We start from the raw sequence: 19,824 nt of genomic DNA, 5'->3' as shown, positions 1-19,824 counted from the left end.
ACCCAGACGCCTCTCTGTCTGCAGGCACACAGCTGGCACACAATGTTGCAGTACATTCCCTCATGTGTGTCAATATGAACGCACGCACGCACACACATCAATCTCCATCGATACACAGTGCATTGCTATTAGCCTGTGATATTACTGACGGATATGACATGTGGCAAAGCTCCCTTCTCACGTTCCTGTTGGCTGGACACTTATATCCAATCATATCACAGCGTAAGAACTTTGGCTCGTGTACTGTGATTTGGGCCGAGAGGCATGAAGGGGTCTGTATTGAGGGCAGGCTCATAAGGGACAGAGAGAGAGCGAGAGGGCAGAGTTTGTGCTGTGCTTTTTTTTGTAAGTGAAACCAATGAGTGAAAGAAAATGCAGCAGGAGAAAAGGCTGGAGACAGGACAGTTATTGGGTTGTTTGAGAGAGGATAGGAGGTTAGGGCTGTTGCTTGTATGGGTTCTCACTGGGTACCCCGGCTACCTCCCACAGTCCAAAAATGTATGTATACCAGTGGTGTGCAGTCAGGGCCAGCAAAGCTTTCTTTGTTTCTTGTTGCATGATTTTGTATTAATCAATTAAAAGTAACTTAATTTAATGAATGCTTGTGCTGTTTGTGGGGCTCCTAAAGCAGCTGACGGGGACCGGCAGGCCAGGCGACACGCAACTTTGGCAGTGGTTGAGGAAAAGAACTCCTCTCTTGTGTCTCTCTTTATTAATAATGGTATTGTAGCGACCTGGCAGTTATCTAAAGTGTTAGAGTTTGTGTGTTTTTGTAAACGGCTGGATGGTGCCGTGGATACTAAGGCTGGCGTTGTGAATGGCAATGTACAGCAATATACTGTACACTATTATTGTTTTTTTCTAACAATACTGGCCCTCATGGTGTCTGCCAAAACTGTCTGATGAAGTCCACACTGGAGGCCTAGATACCAAATGCACCGCCTGTCACTGATGTAGGTACTCGGTACTGTAGGTGTTACTGTAAACAGCTGTGAGCCCAGTAATTCACTGTGATCAGTCCAACCTGTCACCCTAAATTTTTGTTTGGGATAGGCAGGTAGAAGATGGATGGATGAATGGGATAGGCTCCAGCTTCTATGTGACCGTGAAGAACATAAGCCTTGTTGTGAATGAATGGATAAAAAAGGGAAACAAAGATAACCTCGTGTGTCAAAGTGACTGTCACGAGGCTGCCCTCTCATGTATCAATTGGCTGAAGTAACAGTATTTTCTCGCAGATGCCCTTCATGTATCCCATCGGGCATCCTCCAATTATTTTGATGCTATATATGTGACTGTGCCATACGACAATCAGGTGCCAATAAGAAGGGCAGCTCAAATGTTTGAAACGGTGATGTTTTTGAACAGTTTTTTAAGGATGTTGAATCTATCAGGAAAAATTGCATCCAAATTTAAGAAAGAGATACCAGTTTTGTTTTTTGGCCCTCGTTGAGATCTTATGTACTGTTACAAGCACACAAAATTAGACTTTGACACAAATACATTTGTGACATGTGATCTGCACAGTACCATGAATACAATGTCTCCTCTGTGAGGTATAATAATGTCATTGTAGTATTTTTGGATGATAGTCATTTTATCATACATTTTCACAATGATGGATTACCGCCCATTCCTAATGGAAGTCATTTGAATGGTGTATCGATAATGAGCTTTGGCTGCAGTTAACACAAACACCTTGCATCAGACTGCACCCAGCAGTCCAGCAGTGGTTTACATCACTTGTATGATATCGTGGTAGTACCTGCTTTTGCCAGTGGAAAATCATCAATGGCAAATAGAACCATCTGGTGCCAAGTGGGTGCAGTGTAGTGAAAAAGTCAAGAGTCAAGTATGCGGGTAATATTGTGTAGAAATGAGAAGTTCAACAAATGTTTGAACGGCAAAGAGGTTTGCGTGGTCCGAGTGTGAAAGGACGTCTTTTGCAAGTATAGTTCCATATTGATCCTGATGTGGATAATGTTATTCATGGAGCCTCACAGGGCAGCAGAGATTGTACTTCCTCACATCAACTCCATAGTCAGCAAAGCATTCAATTAATATTCTGTGTGTAGTGTAAAGCAGCCCCGCTGAGTGAAATGCTGGTGCAAAAAAAAAAAGGAGATAGGTTACACAAAAAGACTCTTGCATCAGCTCACCTCCCACTTGCACACACAAACCAACCCCCCACCCAACACACACACACACCTCCACTCATATGAATAAGTGAGCTTAATTACTAAGCAGGTTGCACTGTGACAACATAAGCTGAATAAGTACCGAATATCACACAGACAAAATTTGATCTATCGATCAGGTTGTTATGCTAGGAACACACACTCAAATGTGCATCTATTCATATTAATCTTCCAAAGTAACTACTTTTACAAGAAACTGCTACTGCGTACATTCACAACAGCTGGCTCTCAACTTGCACTTTCTTCCCGTTGGCTTGTTCCCCCACATAAACACTCTGGGTTTATCTTTAGCAGCACCCATTCAACCAGGGAAGCACCAGAGCAGGCTGAGGATGAACAGGGAAGGTGGGTGGGGGGAGGGGATGCATGTAAGGCAAGGGTAAGTGTGAATCTGTAACTGGTGGAGCGCAAGTGCATTATTAAAGATAAAAGGTTACTACTAGTAGTACCGCTGACCCCATTTCCTGTTCCTTTAGAGCCCATAAGCAAATACACAGTAGTGTATAGGATATAGTAGATCCCCACCTGTTCGTGGATCGGCATTTGAACAGAGTGCTGATTTTTTTTTTTTTTTAGTAAAGTTCCTTACCTGAAGTGCAGAGATAATAGTTGCTGTGTACAAAACCGTTCTCGTCTCTACTGAACAATGGCAGCACGCAGCTGTGTTCTTATGCACTCATCTTGAGGTGAAGTGTTCAAAAATAGGTGCACCACACCTCAACGTCGGTGCCAGGAGGCGGGTTGCCTGTCGGGCATGTAGCTGAGGCAATCCGTTGGGTCCCAGTCGCCTTTGCGCATCGTTAACACAGACGGGTGAGGCCACACGGCCGTTGTCTTTGTCCTATAGGCTGTCACCGAATGCCTCATCTTTTCGTTCGCTTTTAGGCAGACTGTCCCTCTCAGTTGAAATGAACAGTGTGGGAAATTGGACATTATGTCATGAGGAGAGATTTTTGCCAGCCTGGACAGGCATGCATGCACACAGTGCAAAATGTATTGAATAACCGTGGTCCATAAGGGCGGATTGTCCCGTGTGGGTCGAATCCCTACTAAGTACATGTATATTGTGTGTTTAAAGTGTGTTTTAGGACAGTGAGAGGATTATTATAGGATTTAGAGTATCAAAAACAGACATTTTGAGGACTCTCCATGGGTGCATTCATTAGCTGTGTCCTATCCTTGCATAAAAAGTACAGTATAAAGTACCTTGTGAGTGACAATTCTATGTTTCCAACTTTGTGGGAACAGTTTGGGAAAGAACATGTTCTGTCCCAAGTACACAAAGCAAGGTCCATAAATACATGCTTAATGAGCTAGGTGTGGATAAACTTGAGAACCCTGACCTCAACCCCAATAAACACCTTCTGGGATGAACTAGAGCCAACATCAATTAACCCTGACCTCACAGATGCTCTTCTGCATGAGTGAACACACTCCTCTATGTGTAATGGCCTTATGTACAAATAATGGAGTCCACATAATGTACATGCTGTCATCATAAAAGAACAGAAACAAAAGGATGGTACAGATATGGCACGACAGTCAAAAGCTCTCGACGAGCACAGACACAAGAGCTGAGTCCTCTGTGTCATCATTTGTGCACATGCAAGGACATCTTCAGCTGCATATGCCGCTGCTGAGCCAATGCTCCTAGACACACACACACACACACCCACACACACTCAACAAGCGGTAGGTCATGCCCTGCTTCTCTAAGCACTATTGTGAAGAGCACACATAAGTCCCTGTGCACGCACTGACAATGACTGCTGCTGCTGCATGCAAGAAGACCTTCATGCACAGGATGCACCCTGCACAGTGTAACTAGACAGTAATAGACTCCACTGAAGTAGAAGATGTTTCGTTTAACCCCTCGCTGGACAGTTTATTAGGTATGCCTGGGCCATCTACAGAAGAGCTATCCAACTGGTGGCCCATGGCCAAACCCAACCCATGAAGGACATCAGACTGGCCCGCAAGTTTTGTTCAGAACCTGGCAGCGACTAACATTTTTGCAGCAGACTGCTAAAAACAGCAGCGCATTCCTTTCATTTAACATGTGTTTTTGCAGTACAGCAGGTCCAAACAGCTGAGTGCTCCTGTCACAAAGAGGTTTGATTGGTTTAATTTAGGACTTTATTACTTTATGACTGCGGTGAAGTTAACATTTTAAGATTTGACAGAGCTTTTAATTCAGATTATATACATAAAAACAATAATACTGAATGGAGAAGTCCAACCCTCGGTCCTTACTTTTCTGAAAATGCAGCTCTCGGGACAATGTCACTGAACAACCGTATCTAAAGAGATCCAATGGGAGATTTGCATCTATGAACATACTGTATTGTCTTTGATCTATGAAATATTGTCATTATTATCTTTGTGACAGCAGAATATTTAATATAGAATATTTAATACAGCTCTTGCATTTGATAGTACAGATGTACCTAATGAAGTGTCCAGGTGGGTGTACAGCTAGACATTTATGTTTGGTGCTTATAAAGTCTTCATATTAGGTGAATAATTTGGTCTATAGGACGACGAATGTGCTCAGTGTAAAATACAAAACACATGCCTTTAAATGGTACTTTAATTGCAACAGAATCAATGGATGTCACTACTACATAAGCTCTGATTGATTGCCCTGCTGTTTGTCATTTATGGTGTAATTTACACTGCATTAATTTCTGTGCACGATACTAGATTGTAGGTAGGGTGTTGACAGCTCCACCTCAGTGCAATGTTCCAGAGGCGTTTCTGCCTTCAGCGTCATCCAGTCACGTCCTACCTACCTTAGTGAGCTGAGCAATCTTCTTGCACATTTTGTTGTGCATCTGGAAGTCGTGCTGCTCCTGCTCGACGTTCTGGTACTCTGCCGCATTCCCATTGACGGCGGAGCCCTGCCCCGGGGTCTGTACAGCCTTCCCGGCACCCGAAGCCATTTTGACACCCGCCTCCCCTCCAGTGAACAACTTCCGAGCACCGGTGGATAATCACAAATGATGCCGCCTGTCACACGCAGAACCCCGCCTAAATCGTGTCAACTTTTCACTCGTGCATCTCATTCCTCCGTCGGTAGGCCCCCTCCCATGAACGGCTGCTGGAGGGATTGGGTGGAAAGCATTCGGGGAGTAGATCGGCGGGGCTCCCCTACTGGAGCGTTCCGGTTGCGGCCCCCTACTCCAGCTGCCCTCCGGCCGGTGATCGCGGAGGTTATACGCTGGAAGTCCATCGGGGACGCGCTCGCTGACGCTGCGAGCGAGCCTTGCCTGGGTGCCAGAAGGTATTTGTTACACTAGGCGAGGGAGGATGGTGGCATGGACGCCAACCACCTGTCTCCAAGCAGGGGCGGTGAGGGGCGTGTGTAACCCGCCGAACATTACCGGAGACAGAACCAAGCGAGGCGCACTGCTGCAGTGCAGCCCCGCCCCTACCGGCGCTGCTGTATCACTCTCCATCACCCGGAGAAAGAGGAGGAGGAGTGTAGGGGGATCTTGTCTTTCTCCATCAGCATGCAGTAAATACAAACACGACACATTTTTATTTCAGTGCTTTTTTTGGACAAAACTATACCTCACTTTGGTTTTACTGAAATTATACAAAAAGTCAGATACCTGATTTTGGAGAGGTTAAAGGTGATGGATGGACACTTCATTAAGCACACCTGCATTATGTCATAGATTGATAGAAATACTTTATTGATCCCAGCCCATACCAACCAGCAAGTTCAGTTCCAAACTTGACAGTGACTGGTGTTTTTGCAGCAGAGTCCTAAAAACAGCAAAGCATTCCTGTCATACAGAGGATTTCTAACTATACAGTTTCTGTAGTAGGTCATTAAAATGGCAGACTGCTTCTGCCATATACAGGATGTTTGACTAGTGTTTTTACAGTAGGTCCTTAAAAATAGCACAGCATTCATGTTGTTGGGAGCTTTGACTAGCGTTTTTGCAGTAGGTCCTTAAAAACAGCTGAGCCCTCCTGTCATTTAAAGATCTTTGATAGTTTTTTTTGCAGCAGATTCCCAAAACCAGAAATTATTTTGTGAACTAACTTATCAGCATTCATTTCAATCTGATCATTCACCTACTTGATACTTCCCAGACACTTGCAGGTCTAGCAAACACACCATTGTGCAAACAAGAAACAAAAATAATTGAAAAATGTATTGAATAAGAAACAGAGTATTTTTTCACAGGGAAGAGCCAGGATTGGAAAAGAAGGAAATCAATAAGGTGGCAAAGTCTGAAATAAGAAAAGTGAAAAAGCGGTACAACTAGAAGGTGATTTTAGTTATCGTTATTAGTATATCGTGCTGACCACATCTGTGGGCACACACTCTTTTGTTCTTTGCAGAGCAGCTTAGTGATATTCTACATTATATTTTTCAAATGTCCCTTGAAAACAAGCAAATCTCATAATATATAAATATGGAAATTATCCCTATTCCAAACATCTCTTTTTAATTTTTTTTTAAATAAACGGCTGTTTTTCTAATCCAGCTGCAGTGTCCATGGGTTCAAAGGTGTATCTTTTCACCTTTAGTATTCAAGCTATCCACAGATAAATGCAGAAGTACACAAGGCAACAGTTACTTAGTTCAATTTTCTGATGACACTGTGCTACACTTCTCTGTGGCTCAGAGTCAGACCATAGTAATGTCCTGACATACTTTGTGTTCCTGGTGTGATGATACATTTCTGGACTTGAATGTAACTAAAATGAAGGCGCTCATTATTGATTGAGACAGAACAGGGCCACGGTGACTGGGGGTATCGTCCATTATGAGCTTTGCTGAGAGGGGAGAACGCTATTAGAAAATATTGATTTAGTAGAGTGTAAAACTGAAATAAGTTGTGTTACAAGAAAATAAATATAAAATTATAAAATTATAACCATAATGCATTACAACTGCTGTGTGGATGATACCATACGGTTGTTTTTTAAGAATGTTAAATTAGATTTTGAATTTTTAATGAGATACTAAAAAGTGTATTAAACGCTCTGTTTTTGTTGTGTTTTTAAAGGTCCTAATTTACGCCTACAAGACTAAACTGAGGGTATACTGTGAGAATTGCAAATTTCGTCTATTTCCGGTTCTCGCGAGACTGCAACGGTTGTTGAATTTGAAAACAGGCGGTAGTGTTCTGCAGCGCTAGCAAACAAGTTGAAAAGGTAGTTGTAGTTGTACTACTAAAAAACGAACAACTTATTTTTTAAAGTTTATCGTCGCGATATAAAATGTTGTTTGTTTAAAAATATAACTTTTACGAGACGTCTCTTTGGAGCTTTAAATGGACATTTACACGTTACGTTGTATTCTCAAAGGTTTTAACAAGCTGGAGGGGATTTTAGCTAATTATACACAAGAAACGGAGCTGCTGACAACACAACTCATTAAGTGAAAACAGCGCACAGTTATTTAACGTTTGGTTTTGGCTTTATAGAGAGGAAACATGGCTGTAGACAACGAAATAGACGTCAAGGAGGCTTTTCAGCGCGCCCAGAAAAGCCACAACAACAAGGCGAAGCTGGTGGCTAGCCTGAAAAGCCGCTACAACAAGGTGAGTACCAGAGAGATGTTAGAATTCAGGTTATTTCTTTTAAATTATTCTATCAATACATGTTCATTATTTCTCTTGATTAGCTCGAAGACAAGACTTCATTCCACGAGGATTTTGTCAGCTGCCTGAAACATGCCATGATTGTCTACAAGCGTGAACCCACGGTGGAAAATGTCATCGAATTCGCTGCGAGGTTTGCCACAAGTTTCCAAGCTCCTTCTAAAGCTGAGGAAGAAGAAGAAAAAGGCGAGGAGGAAGAAGAAGAGGAGGATCATCCTTTCTTGAGTTTCATTTTCAACTTTCTGCTTGAGGTATGTACAGTATACATTAATTGTATGCACACACTCTTACAATTGCTTTCTAATAATCATAGCAAACTGTTAATATGATCTATGTGGAGTTTCCATGTTCTCCCCATGCCGATTCTCTCCCAAAATCATTCCAAAACGTGCACGTTGCGCTAACTGAGTGAGTTTGAACTGTGGTTTGTCTATATGTGCCCTCTGACTGCCGAACAGTCAACCAATGGATAGATGAATAACTTGCAAGCACTGAATCCCAGAATTGACTTTATTCATCTGCGTATTTATCCCTTTTTCTTCTTTCTGTTGTCTTTCCCTGCCATGTCTGCTTTACAACTGTTCAGTCTCACAAGGCCAGCAGTCATGCGGTGCGCTTCCGTGTGTGCCAACTGATCAACAAACTGCTGGGCAGCATGGCTGAGAATGCTCAGATCGACGACGACCTCTTCGATCGCATCCATCAAGCCATGCTTGTGCGTGTCACGGACAAGTTTCCAAACGTGCGCATACAGGCCGCCTTGGCCATGACCCGACTGCAGCAGCCAAGTGATCCTGACTGTCCCACCATCAATGGTGTGTAATGGTAGATCGGGTCATCTATTACTTTTTTACTAAAATAAGGGTTACAATATTGTTAAAGGAGGCCATTTGTGGGATAGGTTTATGTTTTCGAGTACTGTGCAAACGTATTAGGACCCATCTTGCGTTGTTGTCTTCTTTTGTTGTCAATGGTCTTTTTCACAGTATTACTGACTTTGACATAGTAAAATTGTAGATAATATATTTGGTATATTGCACTTGTCTTCTGTCTCCTCTCTTCAGCCTTCATGTTGATCCTGGAGAATGACACCAATGCTGAGGTGAGACGGGCCGTCCTCTCCTGCATTGCCATGTCGCCTCGCACCCTGCCCAAAGTACTAAAACGCACCCGCGATGTCAAAGAGAACGTCCGCAAGTTAGCCTACCAGGTTGCCACATGTGCCGTATTGTGTGTTAGATACATTTGTTCTGATGGAACCATATATTAACTTGTCTTTTGTTTTAAAGGTCCTGGCTGATAAAGTTCATGTTAAAGCTCTGACCATTGCACAGAGAGTGAGTCTGCTGGAGCACGGACTCCATGACACATCAGGTAAAATTTATGCCTTGCTCTTTTACGGGCAGCTTTTTTGTTGCTGTTCTGTATAAAATTAAAATGATCTTGCTCAACTGGCTCTGTGTCATAGAAGCCGTGAAGGAGGTGGTTTGCGCCCGTCTGCTGCCTGCCTGGTTGCTCCGTCTGGATGGAAATGTGGTGGAGCTTCTCCATAGGCTCGATGTGGAGAATTGTGCCCAAACAGCTCTATACATGCTGAAGGCCATATTCAAAGGCATGGCCGCTGATGAGTTGCTGCAGAACAGAATGCAGCTGGACAACAGGTACACTTGCACTTGTAGAGTTGAAATGTTGCCTTTTTTTCGGCTTCAAACAAAGGTTGAATCTGTGTGTAAACAGGAAGCTGATCCCGATGGACTCTCTGACATGTGAGAATGTGCTTTACTGGCGAGGTCTGTGCGAATTCATCAAGGGAAAAGGAGATGATGGTGATGAAATGTTGGAGCAAGTGTTACCAGACGCTGCTACGTACCCAGACTATCTCTACGGGTATGGGAAATACATCAGATCTAAATTTCTGCCTCAAAAAGAAGTGTGTATCTCCTTGTGTATTTCCATTACAGAAGTAACAATTAATGTTTAAGTTAGCTGTGGGCCATTATTAATACCAAAACAGTTCCAAAAAGTTCTGATTTGTAATAGTTGTGAATTTGCACTTGGTACTGAAAATCACTGACTGGACACTTCATTAGGTTCACCGCCACAATCTAAATAAAACAAAATATGTTTCATTATCCTCTGCTTGCTATTTGCTGTGACTATATGTTGATGTTGACTTGAAATATGCAACTTATGTAGTCTAAGGTGTACCAATGCAACCAGGCCATGCCTGGGTAGCAGCCTTTACTGTTCTGTAACTGTTCTGACCTGCTTACAGGTATTTGCAGACGGTACCAGTGCTGTCGGAGGAGCAGAGGGCCGACTTGAACCAGCTGGAGTTGGTGATGACCAAGAAGTTCATCTCACAACAGCTCATCCATCTAATCAGCTGCCTGGATACCAACGAGGAGGGTGGCAGGTAAGAAAGTGAAAGACACCTCAGTGGGATCCTCATAGTTTCCAGTCTGATATGCTTCTGTCATTGCAGGAAGCGTGTTTTGGCTGTGCTGCAGGATATGTTGGCCATGCCACAGACACCCTCCTCGCTGGTCTTCTTGCTCACAGAGAAGCTCCTCACACTCATGTCTGACGATCACAGACGCATTCAGATTGTGAGATCCATTTCTCTCTCTCATACCTGCATAATCCAGTGTTTTCCATGGACTGCAGTCTATCTGTAGCATTAGAGGGGCGAGGGGGGCACACACTATTGTTTAATTTGCATAATTGGCCATGCCGTCATTATGTCATGTTTGCTTATTTAACAACAGAACATAGGTTTGTTCATGTAAGTTTCCAAAAGTGTCCAGTAAGACCAGAAAAAGTTACTTGATTTTTTTGCTCGTCGCTATGTTGCTAAATCGGAAGTTTGCCAGATATGACAAACTGATATGAGATATGACGTATATGTCAAAATGGCTGACTGGTAAAGTGCATTGTTTATATTAAGTTATCACCCAGCGTCTTACAGTCTTATCACTGTCATAAACATGCAATATGGGGATTGTCACATGTTTTTAATTCTCACAGGTAGCAGAAATCATCTCTGATCTGCGGGCGCCAATCACGGAAGCGAGTCAGCCACTGGATGAGAATGCGAGCCGTCGCCAGCAGGTTCAGGTGGGGAATATCATGGCAATTCCCTCCAGCTGTTCATTCTAGCAGATGGTTATTCATATTTTACCAGGCAAAGTATGTCTGACTGATTAAAGTTGGATTTGTCTTTGTATGCTGAGCTTCCCTCTTTTAAATTTCCCTAGTTTTGCCTCAGCAAGACGGTCTCAGGATTAATATTTGTTCCTTGCATCTTAATCTCAACAAGCATCCTCAGCTCAGATGTTCAAGTCTTGCTCACTGCATGCACCTGTGACCTCCCCCTTCCCTTGATCCCTTCTTCAGGGACTGCAGTCTCCAGACGGCTGTTGTTGTTTTTGTTGTTGATGCATGTCGTTTGGCTCCTTTCAAGAATCCGCCGGAGTGCTTTCAGCTGAACGAATAACCCCATCCACTCGCTCCTCCATTCAGCTAGCAGAGGTGAAGGTGCGGATCTTGGAGGCCAAACAAGCCTTGGAGGAGTTCATTGCAGGACAGGATTTCAACCGTGCTGCCGAGCTGAAGGAGTCCATCACAGAGCTGGAGAAGGAGCACAAGATCATCCAGGAGAGTGCTCGGCCGGACGACAATGAGATCCGCACTGAGAAGGTACTTCATGACACAAGAAGCCCCACCTCTGTCAATGTGTGCATGCACCGTATTTCCTCATACAGTGGGCATGGATTTTTACCTTATTATAGGGCTGGGCGATATGACCTCAAATCAATATCCCGATAAATTGTGCAGTTTTACCTCGATAATAATAAAAGCACGATAAAACCCCGACCGCTATATATTTTTGCCATCTGAAAATAATTGCAGGAAATGCAAATTAGCTGCTTTTCGTTGATTTATTGACCAACTGGCACACATTACTTTCATTGAAATATAATGCACGTAATGTGACGCACCTATTCCGCCTATAAAGCCTTATGAAAAAAACACCAAAAAGCGCCAACAACGCTCCATTTACATAATGTGCTTTGGGTAGTTACGATAGTTGTTATACTAACTTTGCATTTCGTGTTGTTTTGCTCAACATCATCTTTGTGGAACCCAAAATAAATCTCCCTGGGACTGTGGTCCACAAATATGAATGTATCATACATACGATACGACCCTGGCATATTACATCCTGCACACACGTACTAAGCTACACATAAAGCCACATGACTGACATCACGTCTCATGCAATTACATTACTCATGGCCACTTATCACACTGCACAAGAAGAACGGCGTTGATATCAGTCCAACCTACCACAACCATGTCAGGTAATATTTTCCTACAATAATAATAATAATAATAATGCCATTTATAAATATAGTGACTGTCGTTTTTCTAACAATTCTATTCAATTCCAGACATTCCATTGTCATGTTATTTGCCTGTATGTGTGTGCCATGTTGGCTTTAGAAACTAGATAGATAACCATCATCATAATGATCCTTTACACAATGAAAAGAGAATTTCACATGTTCTTGTAGCCATGTGACCATCTATTAGTGACATCAAATAAAGAATGGAATCCTTAAAAACTGCTACCAACAGCAAACTAATCATGGTTTCCTATAGAGATGTATAATGTTTTTATTTTCATGTTCTTTATTTGAATTGCCAAATAATTGGCCATGATGTACATGTTTTTCGTTTTTGAAAGGCTTTAAAAATCCCTATATTTAAAGTCAAGTATTTATTACATTTTAGTATCATCCAGAGCGGCGTTACGATGCATACAAACAGAAGAAAAGTGCTTTTAGCGCATGATTGGGAAAGCACTATAGCACGTCACAGAGAGCAATCATCTTTCCCACAGCGCTCCAGTATCCAACTGATAACATAGCTAGTTAGCTTCGTCAGCGAGTGCAGCTTGTACAGCTGAGCCGTCATCGCGCGTCAATGCAAGTTGCGGATGTGAACCAAGAAAAGTTGTAGGAGACTCGTAGATTTATATACAGATAATTTGATACACTTTGTATAGACTTATTTCAGGAGCAAAATGCGAATGAAAGGGTTGAAAAACGTCGCACGTGTGCTCCCTTTTTTATTTTTTCTACTCGCAGTCTATTTCCAAGCGCGCAGTGAGTGAAATGCTGGCACTGTAGACGCTTCTTTTGAACCATCAGCTGTTCCCTCATTGTCTGTTTCCCCTCTTGTTCAGGCTGGATGGGGAATGAACACAGCTTACCAGCACACACAGTCAAAACAGACAAAAACAGACTTTTCTTTTTTATTAAAACAGAAGTCATCAACATGGGCAAAATGACGTCGGTTATTGTAATACATTTCGTTAACTGTAAATTTTCGGTTTATCGCCCAGGCCTACCTTATTATATATATTCCAATACCTTTATGAGCTGCAAAAAACTTTTGCATGCAAAGTAGCAAGTGGTGCTAAACGACTTCTTTCCAAGTCTGAGCTCTTTTTGCCATAATTTCACTGATATTGAAAACAAACGTGATGTAAAACCAAGATTAATTTTGTCTGAAAAATGTTATCTAAAAGTGTGTTTTGAAAAAGTGTAGGCATTATTTAAATGTTTAAGGGGAGCCTTTCTAAAGATTCTAAAGAACAAAGTAAGTATTGTAATAAGCCATATTGTTTTATTTGAAATGGGCTCATGGCATCTATAACAGCAGAAGCCACTAGGGATGTCCCAATCCACCCGATCTGATCTGATTTTTTTTAATAGTCGTGCCGGTCCAATCTTTTTTTTTTTTTTTTTTAAAAAAGCTTTTGTTACAAACATGAATTTGCGGAATTGAATATGTTTATGAAAATAGCTCTTCAAAGCATTAAAAATAATGCAACTAAAATATTGCTGAATTTACTTTGTTACACAGCATGACCGACAATATTGTTTGGCTTTTGTAACAAATCTCTCTGAGTCAGGTCCCTAATCCATTAAAAGATCCATTCAATAAAGGATTAAAGTGGAAAAATACTTTTAGGATAGGACTAATCATTTGACATGGTTCTAGATTAATTTGTGGTGTGATTTAGAATATATGATCTTCAACAAACTCGCTTTAGCGTAATAGTAATTTATTGACTGTCCCTAGTATAAACAACCAGCGGTTAGAACAGCACGACTTGTGCGAGCAGTGGCGGAGCCAGAACTTTTTCTTTGGGGTGGCCAAGGTGAGGTATTATAAATACCTTACTCACATTGAGGTGGCAATAAATTGATACTGAAATGTCTAGATGGCCAGTGGGGTGACCACGGCCACCATTGGCCACCTCTTATCTCCGCCACTGTGTGTGAGCTCCCCGCACAATGGCACAGCAGTCCGGGCACAGTGAGGGGGGACTACTGTTCAGTTGTTTGGTAGTTCTTCGTATACGGAGCCGAATATCCGACGTCCAACGTGAAGCTAACTTCACCACGGTACACTGCGAACATGCCTGCATGGTGGTGTTGCGTTTTCTTTTTCTTGTGGGTGGTGGGAGTCAAGTGGCAACCGGCTTTGAGACCAACATTACTGCACCACCTACATTACTGCACCTGCTATGTTGGAGTGTGACTCAGAGTTACGAACATGATACGGCAACTAGATTGGCCCGATCTCATGGCGTAAGCCGATATTATCCGATCTTCAAAATACAGCAGATTGGCAGCCGATCCCGATCCTGAAGATCGGATCGGGACATCACTAGAGGCCACTAATAGAATAATTATGCTAAGTGCAGAACAAAAGTGTTTTTTGTTGTCTGTTTAGAACGACCCAGAGACGCTGCTGAGATGTCTGATGATGTGCGCTGAGCTGCTGAAGCAGATGAACATCAAGAATAGAATCAGTCCGACAATAAGCGCATTGATGTCCTCACTGGTATAACGCTGCTGCACCCACAACCTCATCTTTGAGCTGTTTTCCAGCAAACTAGTTCATACAAACACAATCCAAACTGCTATTAGACACCTGAAACGTATGTTGTACATGTACAGAATTATTCATGTTTTGTTATTTTGAGAAGAACATAATCAGTCCTTCTGATGTAATGGGTCTCTGTGACAAACTGATATTTTAGTCATTTGTGGTCCTTTCAGCTTGTAACAATGTGCTGCAAGGTAAAAGGACATATTTCCACAAAGCTCACACTGTCAACATAACAATGCATTGCAGTCAGCTTAATTCAAAGTGAGATGAATCGATATTTTTCCTGTCAGATCCTGCCCAGCATTGCCAGTGCTCACCCCACTGTCCGTAGTATGGCGGTGGTCTGTCTAGGTACATGTGCTCTGCACTGCAAGGACTTTGCCAAGACCCACATGGTCCTTCTGCTGCAGGTAATGTTAACAAGCAAAGGTCTGTAAAACTCCACGAGTTGTCAGTTGGAAAACATGCATGTGTATTTTTTTCAGATTGCACAGCTCGACGACGTCAAGATTCGTATCAGTGCCCTGCGAGCCATCGTCGATCTGCTGCTGCTGTTTGGCTTCCAGTTGCTCTCGGAACCTGGTTCTGATCAGAAGTCAGCAGAGAGGATGGAGGAAGACGAGGAGGGAGACGTGGCTGAGGACACGGCTCAGAGCATCGTGGTGATGCTGTCAGAGTTACTGGATAATGAGGTCTGCGTAATGTAAGATGTTAATATGGTTAGGGTAGGGATACTAATACATGTCTCAAAATGTGCCATGCAGGTGTCGGAACTGCGTACAGAGGCAGCAGAGGGCCTGGCCAAACTGATGTACACTGGCCGCATGTCCAGCGCCAAGATGCTCTCTCGTTTGATTCTGCTGTGGTACAACCCAGTCACAGAAGACGACATCCGCCTCCGACACTGCCTGGGTGTCTTTTTCCAACTCTACTCCCGCGAGAGCAGGTACCCAATGATAACTATTTGTTTTTTACCTTTAAAAATGTGCTGACATTTGATGAGACTGTCTGTCTTAGGGCGCACCAGGAAGTTGTCGAGGAGAGTTTCCTTCCGACTGTACACACTCTGTTGAATGCTCCTGCCACTTCTCCTCTCGCTGAGGTGGATGTGAACAACGTGGTTGAGCTGCTGGTGGAACTGACCCGTCCGAGTGCACTCATGAAGCCCTCAACTAACACAGAGGTAAGAAACACCCACTAGTTTAGGCAGCTGTACAACATTCGTGCACACTCCATCCTTCTCGCATTTGTTCCTATTTTAAAACTTTCCAGTAGTAAATGAAGTAAATAAAAATTGTCTGTTCTACGGCCAAATCATAAAATCACCTATTTACTTTACAGACAATCTTTTAACATTATTAACCATCATACAAGTATAACAATAAGTTAACCTCCAAAGTGTGGCCCCCTGAACAATTTAGTTAAATAGCCCTGTCCTGTTTGAATATTAAAATCTGCAGAGGGCGATTACTGCATGTGCCAGTGAGGTGAGTCTCTTTACATTAACAGCTTACCTTGTGGTGTACATTCCATTCTTTGTATTTAATTGTTGACATATTGTCATTTATTACATATTGTACTGAGCAGCCAGGATTGGGGTTCCTACGCAAGTATGCAAAAGTATGGAATTTGATTTGATAAATTTCCAGGTCTGGAAAAAGTATGGAAACTCAAGTATAGAACAATAGTCATGTTTCCAAGACTCCTCTTATCCTCCTCCAGCTTTTTGTATGAGCTACTTTACCTAACTATAATCCCTTGGAAATTAAATGGTGACACAATGTCATACTGTACATATCCAGAATAATGAAAACAAACAATTAATTCCATAATTTATTTACATGATACGAGGGCTACCTGCAACTAACGATTTTCTTAGTCGATTAATCTCAAGCTTGTTTCGATTAATAGATTAATCGGTTAGGCCCTAGATGGACCAAATCAATATGAACCAAACCCAACCAGTTAGTGCTTGGGTTCGCAAAATATCAAAAGGAAAAACTGATGTGTGTGTGAATATCTTGTTTTGTCTAAAACACAAAGATAATACAGTCGTCCCTCGCCACTTTGTGGTTTGAATTTCGTGGCATAAGTTTTATTTAGGTCTAAAATGGCTTATTTACTACTTATTTACTGAATTGGGTAATACGAGTGTAAACATGACTATAATGGTGCTCTAATGTTAAAAACCGTGTTTAGAAGTTCGTAAACAGGTTTTCTATGCTCTTAACTATGAAAATATTGCTTTTATAAAGAAGGAATCCTACTTCGCGGAAATTCACGTCAGCGGTGGTCTGGAACCATTTAACCGCGATAAGCGAGGTATTACTGTAGGTCTGCTTTCATGGCTGACTAAGGAAACTAAAAAATATTCACATTTGAGAGACTGAAATTGGAGTATATTTACATTTTTAAATCAAAACGATTCATCGACCAAAATAGTTATTGATTAATTGGATAATTGATTACCTGGTAATCATTGATTAATTGTTGCTGCTCTAATGATACATCAATTTACTGAGTCTGGAACAAGTATGGAATTCAGAAATCTGTAGGAACCCTGCAGGATATTAGTAAGTTTAATTTCCTATTCTGTGGTCATCGTCACGTGTTTGCTCATGCCACTACTAGTAGAACTTCTTCACACACAAGCCAAAGAAAAAGCAAATCATTGCAAGTCCACTGAGACCATGACAGAATTTACCTGTGTGTGTGCGTGCGCGCGCGTGCAATGTTTGTGTGGCTTCAGGAAGTGTGCGTCCATGACTACTTGGCAGTGCGCATATGCGGGGAGATGCTGAAGGACCCCACTGCCCCCGAGGTGCGTCTCTACGCCAAGACTCTCAACCACCTTGAGCTCAGCAGAGACGAGACGGTCAAAAAAGATCTGCTGTCACTTATGCAGCAGCTTGTCCAGGTATGTCCTCCTGCATCGTACAAAAACACAACTACTGTAAATGCTGTAATTATGTTTACTTACGGTACCTTAGATTAATTGGAAGCAGGTAATAATTGAAGAGAGAAATATGAAAACCCACTATAGAACACGTTTTTTCAACTTTAATAATGATTTGGAGTGCATGAGAAAGTGAAAAGGAAGACTGCTCTCTTTGGCCACATGGTCATTTATTGACAAGTATATTGCACAACACAGCAGCAACACAACCAGTGTTGTAATAGCAGCAAAGAACATTGCTCGGCCAGCATTAATACTGCTGATGAGTTGATTGTAAGCAACACTACAGCAAGTGTAACACACGAGTTTCACGCTAACATCTGAGTGGTGCAGCCAGTATTTTAAAGGACATGCAGAGGTAGATAAAGCTGCTAGATGGTGACCACTTATGATATATCAAATATAACTACGTACTGCCATCGCGTGGAGTGAGTCAGCCAACAGATTTGGCCAATGTTTTCTGTCACAGTGCTAATTAGCTTTTTTAGATCCCGCACCTGGCGACTAGTAGTCTTTTATGTCCACTTACGTTTAATGCTTCATGTTGTCCCTCAGGTGGTGAAGGACCGCGTCTGCCTCCGAGCTCTGGAAAAGATGATTTCTTACCTGGTGGATTCCAAACAGCAAGCTGAGCTCCTCAACGCCACTGCACTGCAGCCGCTGGACGTCAACGCTGATGGTATGCAGACAATCACTCGTATAAAAGGAGCGAAGCTGCGTATCATGCAGTGCATTTCTACATTGCGACAAACCACGACCACAAGAAATAACAATGTTCTTGCCACAGAAACTGCCATGGAATGTCCATCTAAATCAGCCAAAAAAGACAAAAGAGGTACTACATGCTTGCTTTTTTTGTTTGTTTATTTATTTATAAAGACTTCCTTTTGTATTGACTCAGCATTGTGAGGTAAGCTGAGTATTATGTGTGTGCAGGTCAAAGGAAGGTCTGTGCAGCCAAAGGAGGCAGAAAAGCAAGCAAGAGAGCAGAGTCATCAGAGGAGAGGTAAAACTTGTCAGTTTGGTTTTTGTACTACAGTTGTCCCTCGCCACATTGCAGTTCGAATTTTGCAGCTTCACTCTATCACGGTTTTCAGAAAATGTATTATTAATAAATCATTATGCTGTTTTGTGATTGAATACGGCCTGTTTTGTAAAAAGTGAATATTTCAGCACATTTTACATCTTTTTTTTCTTCCTAAATTAAGCATTTTGAAGTACAACTAAATGCAAATAAAAGACATGACTCATTCAAATTGTGATGTGCAGTATTCTGCTCTAGTCACTAGTAGATGAAACACACTTGATCCCTGGAACAGGCTTTTATTGCAGGTTTGAATTATCTCACAACAGGCACAATAACATAATCACAATAACACGGGCTACTGTTGCAGCCGTAATCCAACTAAAACGCAACTCTGAATCCCTGACGTCACTTCCTGTTCATACATCTGGAACACATTTATTGCCACACAGGAGCAGTTTTATTTGTCTTAAATGGCTCATTTTCTCTGATTAGATCTACTATATTGGCTAATAGGAGTATAAAGGTGATTATAGGTGCTATTTCATGTCCAGAGGGATCTAATAATGTTAAAACACGCGTTTAGAAGGTTGTAAACAGATTTTCTATGCTCTTGACTATGAAAATATTTATAATTTATAAAGAAGGAATCCTACTTTGTGGAAATTCACTCATTACAGTCGGGTTTGGAACCATTTATCCGCGGTAAACGAGGGATTTCTGTATTTATGTCAAAGTTAAAGGATTGTAGTATATTTTTTCGTATTCCAAACAGCGACGGAGAAAATGTTCCTGACTCGGTCCCTGCGGTGCGACCTTCACGTAGAGCCAAGACTGCAGCCCTGGAGAAGACCAAACTGGATCTCAATCCCCTCATCAACCAGGAGGCCAATGTTTCTTAGAAAAAAAATATGTACAAAATACATTTACGCACAGTAGGTCATACATTTTTTCCAGTAAGATATCTACGATTACTTGTATATGGTAAGTTGAACAAAAATAAAGGTGCATGCAAGAAATCTAGATGCCTTATTCCACGTCTCATACTGATAT

The 19,824-nt window shown here is 42.1% G+C and overlaps 2 protein-coding genes across 11 annotated transcripts in view; one reads left to right on the top strand and one right to left on the bottom strand.

Moving 5' to 3' along the window:
• fam184b (family with sequence similarity 184 member B) overlaps nucleotides 1-5,580 on the bottom strand; it is a 27,977-nt gene extending 22,397 nt beyond the window's left edge. For all 6 annotated transcript variants that reach the window (XR_008570675.1, XM_054779046.1, XM_054779047.1 and 3 more), the window contains exon 1: nucleotides 4,991-5,580. Coding sequence is in view for 5 of the 6 variants with exons in the window: in XM_054779046.1 (XP_054635021.1) it covers nucleotides 4,991-5,140 (150 nt within the window). In the remaining variant the exon portion in view is untranslated. The remainder of the gene's footprint in view (nucleotides 1-4,990) is intronic.
• Nucleotides 1-19,775, top strand: part of ncapg (non-SMC condensin I complex, subunit G) — a 27,314-nt gene extending 7,539 nt beyond the window's left edge. The window contains exons 1-23 of one of the 5 annotated variants that reach the window (XM_054779055.1): nucleotides 5,684-5,715; nucleotides 7,646-7,762; nucleotides 7,846-8,073; nucleotides 8,409-8,637; nucleotides 8,887-9,032; nucleotides 9,112-9,196; nucleotides 9,291-9,483; nucleotides 9,560-9,709; nucleotides 10,098-10,238; nucleotides 10,308-10,431; nucleotides 10,850-10,939; nucleotides 11,345-11,521; nucleotides 14,633-14,743; nucleotides 15,082-15,201; nucleotides 15,277-15,483; nucleotides 15,556-15,737; nucleotides 15,809-15,974; nucleotides 16,252-16,278; nucleotides 17,541-17,708; nucleotides 18,303-18,426; nucleotides 18,535-18,582; nucleotides 18,684-18,753; nucleotides 19,547-19,775. In XM_054779055.1, coding sequence (XP_054635030.1) covers nucleotides 7,655-7,762; nucleotides 7,846-8,073; nucleotides 8,409-8,637; nucleotides 8,887-9,032; nucleotides 9,112-9,196; nucleotides 9,291-9,483; nucleotides 9,560-9,709; nucleotides 10,098-10,238; nucleotides 10,308-10,431; nucleotides 10,850-10,939; nucleotides 11,345-11,521; nucleotides 14,633-14,743; nucleotides 15,082-15,201; nucleotides 15,277-15,483; nucleotides 15,556-15,737; nucleotides 15,809-15,974; nucleotides 16,252-16,278; nucleotides 17,541-17,708; nucleotides 18,303-18,426; nucleotides 18,535-18,582; nucleotides 18,684-18,753; nucleotides 19,547-19,673 — 3,021 coding nt within the window. In that variant the 5' untranslated portion in view covers nucleotides 5,684-5,715; nucleotides 7,646-7,654 and the 3' untranslated portion in view covers nucleotides 19,674-19,775. Of the gene's footprint in view, nucleotides 1-5,683; nucleotides 5,716-7,312; nucleotides 7,374-7,645; nucleotides 7,763-7,845; nucleotides 8,074-8,408; nucleotides 8,638-8,886; nucleotides 9,033-9,111; nucleotides 9,197-9,290; nucleotides 9,484-9,559; nucleotides 9,710-10,097; nucleotides 10,239-10,307; nucleotides 10,432-10,849; nucleotides 10,940-11,344; nucleotides 11,522-14,632; nucleotides 14,744-15,081; nucleotides 15,202-15,276; nucleotides 15,484-15,555; nucleotides 15,738-15,808; nucleotides 15,975-16,251; nucleotides 16,279-17,540; nucleotides 17,709-18,302; nucleotides 18,427-18,534; nucleotides 18,583-18,683; nucleotides 18,754-19,546 lie in introns of those variants that run through there. The other 4 variants (XM_054779056.1, XM_054779052.1, XM_054779053.1 and 1 more) reach the window with 4 other exon arrangements.
• The last annotated feature ends 49 nt before the right edge of the window (nucleotides 19,776-19,824 follow it).

The sequence above is a fragment of the Dunckerocampus dactyliophorus genome, chromosome 6, assembly GCF_027744805.1.
Source record: "Dunckerocampus dactyliophorus isolate RoL2022-P2 chromosome 6, RoL_Ddac_1.1, whole genome shotgun sequence".
Lineage (NCBI taxonomy): Eukaryota > Metazoa > Chordata > Actinopteri > Syngnathiformes > Syngnathidae > Dunckerocampus > Dunckerocampus dactyliophorus.
The sequence above is the reverse complement of the archived record's forward strand: the minus strand, read 5'-3'. Positions and strand labels throughout refer to the sequence as shown.